The 4746-nt window shown below is 27.6% G+C and overlaps 1 protein-coding gene across 1 annotated transcript; it reads right to left on the bottom strand.

The window, feature by feature from the left end:
* Positions 1-2440: 2440 nt before the first annotated feature.
* On the bottom strand, positions 2441-3192 carry LOC108485490 (auxin-responsive protein SAUR32). Its single transcript, XM_017789338.2, has one exon. The coding sequence runs from the start codon at positions 2934-2936 to the stop codon at positions 2583-2585; it is 354 nt and encodes a 117-aa protein (XP_017644827.1). The 5' UTR covers positions 2937-3192; the 3' UTR covers positions 2441-2582.
* Between the last annotated feature and the right edge of the window lie 1554 nt (positions 3193-4746).

The raw sequence follows: 4746 nt of genomic DNA on the forward strand, positions 1-4746 counted from the left end.
TAATAGAAGTATTTTAATGATTTTAATAATTAGATAGGACTAAAATTTAAATTTAAAAATAGTACAATGATTAAAAATAAAATTAGAGTTGAAAAATACATTCAATTATCGAAATACAATATCCTCACGGTAAGTCAGTTAAAAGAGAAATCAATCGATAAGATAATTTAAATATAATTTTATAAAAAATATTTTTAAACTCTTTCCATCACATCATCCATGGTTCTATCCAATTAAAAAAGATAAATCATATTTTTTCACATGATATGTACGTACATTTGAATTAAATTTTCAATTTAAAGATTATATATATATTTTAATTAGATAGTATCATGAATAATGTGATAGAAAAGATCTATAAAATAATTTCTGAAGGTTTAAATATATAAAAAAGCTTTTAATATAAATATAATATTTTGGGTTTGACAGCGAGAGTATCACCCTTGTCCCGTGATTTCTCTCCTTTTCCTCGAGGAGGGATATTAAAAAGAAAAAGGGGAAAAATAGAACAAGTGGATTAAAGTCAAATTGTAGAGCCAATGAAAGCATAGTAAGGCATATTGATTTTTAAGCCATTTATTAAAAAACAGAATAGAAGTTAGTTTGAACATGACAAACAAATGAAAATGAATGGTCAACGGAAAAAATAAAGCACTCCAAAAAATAAAAAGATTGCTGGAAATCACTATCTTAGTTTACACGCTTTCACCGCATCAAATGATTGAGAGCAGCTCCCCATTTCTTATGAAACACAATTGCGTTCCAACTCTTTTGATTCTCTCCTTTAATATAATTGCACTCTTTATTTTCAGAGTCAGACGAATTTTGCTACATGTGTTGGATGGATTGATAATTGTGAATTAATTATTAATATAAATTGGTTAAATTAGTAATTAAATTGATTTTTTATTTTTATAAATTTTAATAATTTATTTAATCCATCAAATTAAAAATTAATTTGATTGAAATTCTTAATTCTTAAATCTTAACTAATTTTGATAGTTGTGTTGAAATGATTTAAAGAATTTTGGAGTAGTTTAATTTAGCTAATTTTTTAATTTTATTAATTGAAAAAATGATTTTAATTGGAAGTGTGGCGTTAAATTAAAATAGATTTATGCAAGATATTTTATTTTAAATTACAAAAATTTGATTATAAAAATTAAAATCGGATCTCAACCAATGTGAATATTAAAAATTTCCGTTTTTGTTAATAAGGAAAAATCTTTGCTGCTCGCAGCATGTCGTGTTAATCAGGTGGGTGGAACCTGATGCCTTCTAACTTCCTACGCAAAATAATATATATATAATACGGAATGATATGAAATATTAAATTAGAAGATGATAGAATTAAGAGAAAAGGATGGCATTACGGAATATATTTATTAAAAATTAACATACAAATTTGGTTACCTGAAAGTGGCATGTGAGTTGGCTGCTTCATGAATTTGGCCACATGACATGGGATTGCTACGTAGGAAGCACCCAGTTATTTCCAGTCTAGAATTACCTTTATATTATATTCCTCTTTACAATATTCAAGTTTTGTGATAATAGGAAGGGGTAACGTTGGATTGAATTGAGTCAAATCGAATAAAGTTTTTTTAATTAATCGAGTTTATAAGTCTTATTTTATTATCCTAATTTAATTTAAAATTTTTTCGAATCGAGTGAAATTATTTTGAGTTAAATTAAAAAAATTAAATATCTCAAATAAAAATATTATTACAGATAACTAATTCCATATTAGAGCATATAAATTTAAAATAATATATATTTAAAAAATTTTAAAGAAAAATAAAAAGATAAATTAAGTCATCAAAATTATTATTTTAAAAATTTTTAAAATTTAAATTTTATATATTTTTAAAATATAAATTTTGGATTTTAAAATCTATTTTGAATATTTTTATATTTTTTAACTAGAGAGAATAATTTTTTATTTTTAAAATTGATAGGATCAAAGAACATTTATTCCAATATATTATTGGAATTATAAAATTTAACTCTACTCAAAAATAAAACTCAAATAATTAAAATAACTCAGAAAAATTCAATCCAATTAACTCAAAATTTAAATTCTTTATTAATTTTTTCAAATTAAATTTTCTAACCTATGTAAACGTAAACATATATGAAACTGAATATAGGCAGGATATATCATATGCTTGGAAATTGCGTGGATTGTGGTAGCACAACCTCATGACAGGCAGTCAGTCAAACATGAAATCAAGCCTTTCATTATTTTCATGGAGATGACGAGTCAAGTAAACAAAAATCAATTGTGCTTCTGTTTTTTTCTTTCGTCATAACCCCAGAAAGGTTCCAAGTTCCCACCGTCTCTTGTACGCTTGCAACTTTATATTCCTCCTCAATTTTACACCATATACGTTCACATTAGCATGGAAATGGAGAAAGAACAAAAAGAAACCAAATGAACTTATGTGTAAAGAATAATCCTGTAATTCATTTTCAAATTTCAAAGGTCTCTGCAATGGTAAGGAAAGCAAAAGCTACTAGAAAACATAAAAACAAATTTGCATGACCTTTTAAGAATCTAAATCCATTAATTCAATCAAACCCTAAAACAAACACCAGCCATGATGGTGGTGGTGGTGATGGTGGTCTTTATCGATCATCCCTTGAACATTGCGAAACTCCTGGACATGGCAAGGGATGGTGATGGGGCCTTCATGATCGAAACCATACTCTTCCTCCGCTTCCTTCAAGAGCTGCATGAACAAGGGGTGGGTGATATAGATGAGCGGGATCACAAACCTTTGCTGCTCTTGGCCTTGACCCACCAGGACCGCCAGGCACCCCTTTGGGATATCTTTGAGGTCCTTGTTCTCATGATTGTGGAACCCGTGAAGATGAAGGTGCGGCATATGAAGGTGGAAGCTCACGTGCTGCTGCTTGTCTCCTCCAATCCCCATTTTTGAATTTTGATCTTCAGCAAGCAAAACCCCAAAAAGCAAGAAGGCCAAAGATGAAACATACAGTACTATATAGATAAAGGGGGTTATAAGAGAAGGAGAGAGAAAGGCCAAGGATCAGAAGAAGAAATGGCAAGCTTGAAAAGGGTAAAAGAAGAATCTGTTAAAGAAGTTGGAAGGTTGCTCATCATAAATTGATAATCATCAATCAAACAAGAAAAGGTGGAGGAGTGAGAGATTGTGGAGAAGTAGAGGTGGGTATTTATAGCCCAGGCCAGGGTTGCTTAGCTTACACACAAATTAAGGCTTTCGGGATGGTAGATTTGACTAGGAATCGGACAAGGCCGAAATGACCGTGTCTCTTGCCAATCCTTATCTTGTTTGTAATATTTATTTTTTATTTTACAGCTGGAATACATTTCTCAGGTCAAAAGGTTTTTTTTTTTATATCATAGATGACATAATTATATAAAAAATAAAACCAGAGATTTATTTGATAGAATATATTAATAATAATAAATATTTATTTCAATATTTTGTTTTAAAAAATTATGGCTTGATTATATACACTTAAGATATATTGTACTATTTACTCAAAAAAAATATATTGTACTTCACCTTGTTTCACTGAGGACTCAATAAAGTTTCTGTCCTACTAAGGGTATGTTCTTCATTACTTTTGGGATGAACTTTTGCTAAAAAAAGTGCTTTTCTCTTAAAAGCAATGAATAATACAAATCATTGGGGCAACTTTTTTAACTTTTGGGATGAGCTTTTTTAGATATAAAAAAGTAGTAAATTTTAACTTTTTCAGTCAAAAAGTATTTTTTGCTGTTATTTTACTTTTTTAACCTTACTTTTTGACTTAAAATGTGTTTGATGCTATTATTTTGTGTTCTCTTTCTTGGTTATTTAATATGAGTTTTACAAATGTGTTAAAAGTATTAATTAAAAATAAAAATATTTTTAAAATACTACAATTGTGCCAATATCTAATTATAAATATTTAATTATTATATTTAAATATAGTTTATATATTCTAATTAAATTTAATAAATAATTAATATTAATTACTTAGAAATATTTAAAATTAATATTATATATTAAAATATTAACAATAAGTTATAATAAATTATTTTTTTTATATTTTTACTAAAATATCATAATATTAACTAATTTGAACATTATTTAAATACATATTTGTTACTTTATAATATCATGTCTAAAATGGACATTTTACTTTTCAAAAGCACTTTTTGACAGCAATATCAAACACTTAAATTTTTCCAAAGCACTTCTCAAAAATACTTCTTAAAAGCACTTTTCCACAGCACTTTTCAAAAGCACTTTTCAAAAGCAATGAAGAACTGGCCCTAAAGCTTATCATCTTGCTAGAAGTAAAAATCTCGCCATCTATCATCATTTGTCACTTATATGACATGTTGTTGGAAATAAATTACTATAAAACGAAATCGTTAGTATTGACAAGAAATAGTTATTGTATCATAAAAAAAAATCATTATCTTAGAAGTAAATCTGTCCTAATTGATGTAATCGTGTAGTGGACATCGCCTCTTAAGGTTAACACAATATTTTAATATTCGTACACTCAAATAAATAAGGTGGAACACAAGTGATATTGCTCTTCTAAAAAAGGAATCGGAAAAACTGAAAAAGGAGCATGTGAGCTGTGGGATAAAAGATTGTTGTTTTCCTTATTGTGTAAGTGGTATTGCTGTTCTCAAAAAGGAAACGAAAAAACTAAAAAAAGGAATAGGTGAGCTGTAGGATAAAAGATTGTTGTTTTCCT

Source organism: Gossypium arboreum, chromosome 8 (assembly GCF_025698485.1).
Source record: "Gossypium arboreum isolate Shixiya-1 chromosome 8, ASM2569848v2, whole genome shotgun sequence".
In the NCBI taxonomy this organism is placed as follows: domain Eukaryota; kingdom Viridiplantae; phylum Streptophyta; class Magnoliopsida; order Malvales; family Malvaceae; genus Gossypium; species Gossypium arboreum.

What these genes read in the sequence shown, in the direction of transcription:
- LOC108485490 (XM_017789338.2), bottom strand. Translation starts at nt 2,936, where the DNA reads ATGGGGATTGGAGGAGACAAGCAGCAGCACGTGAGCTTCCACCTTCAT.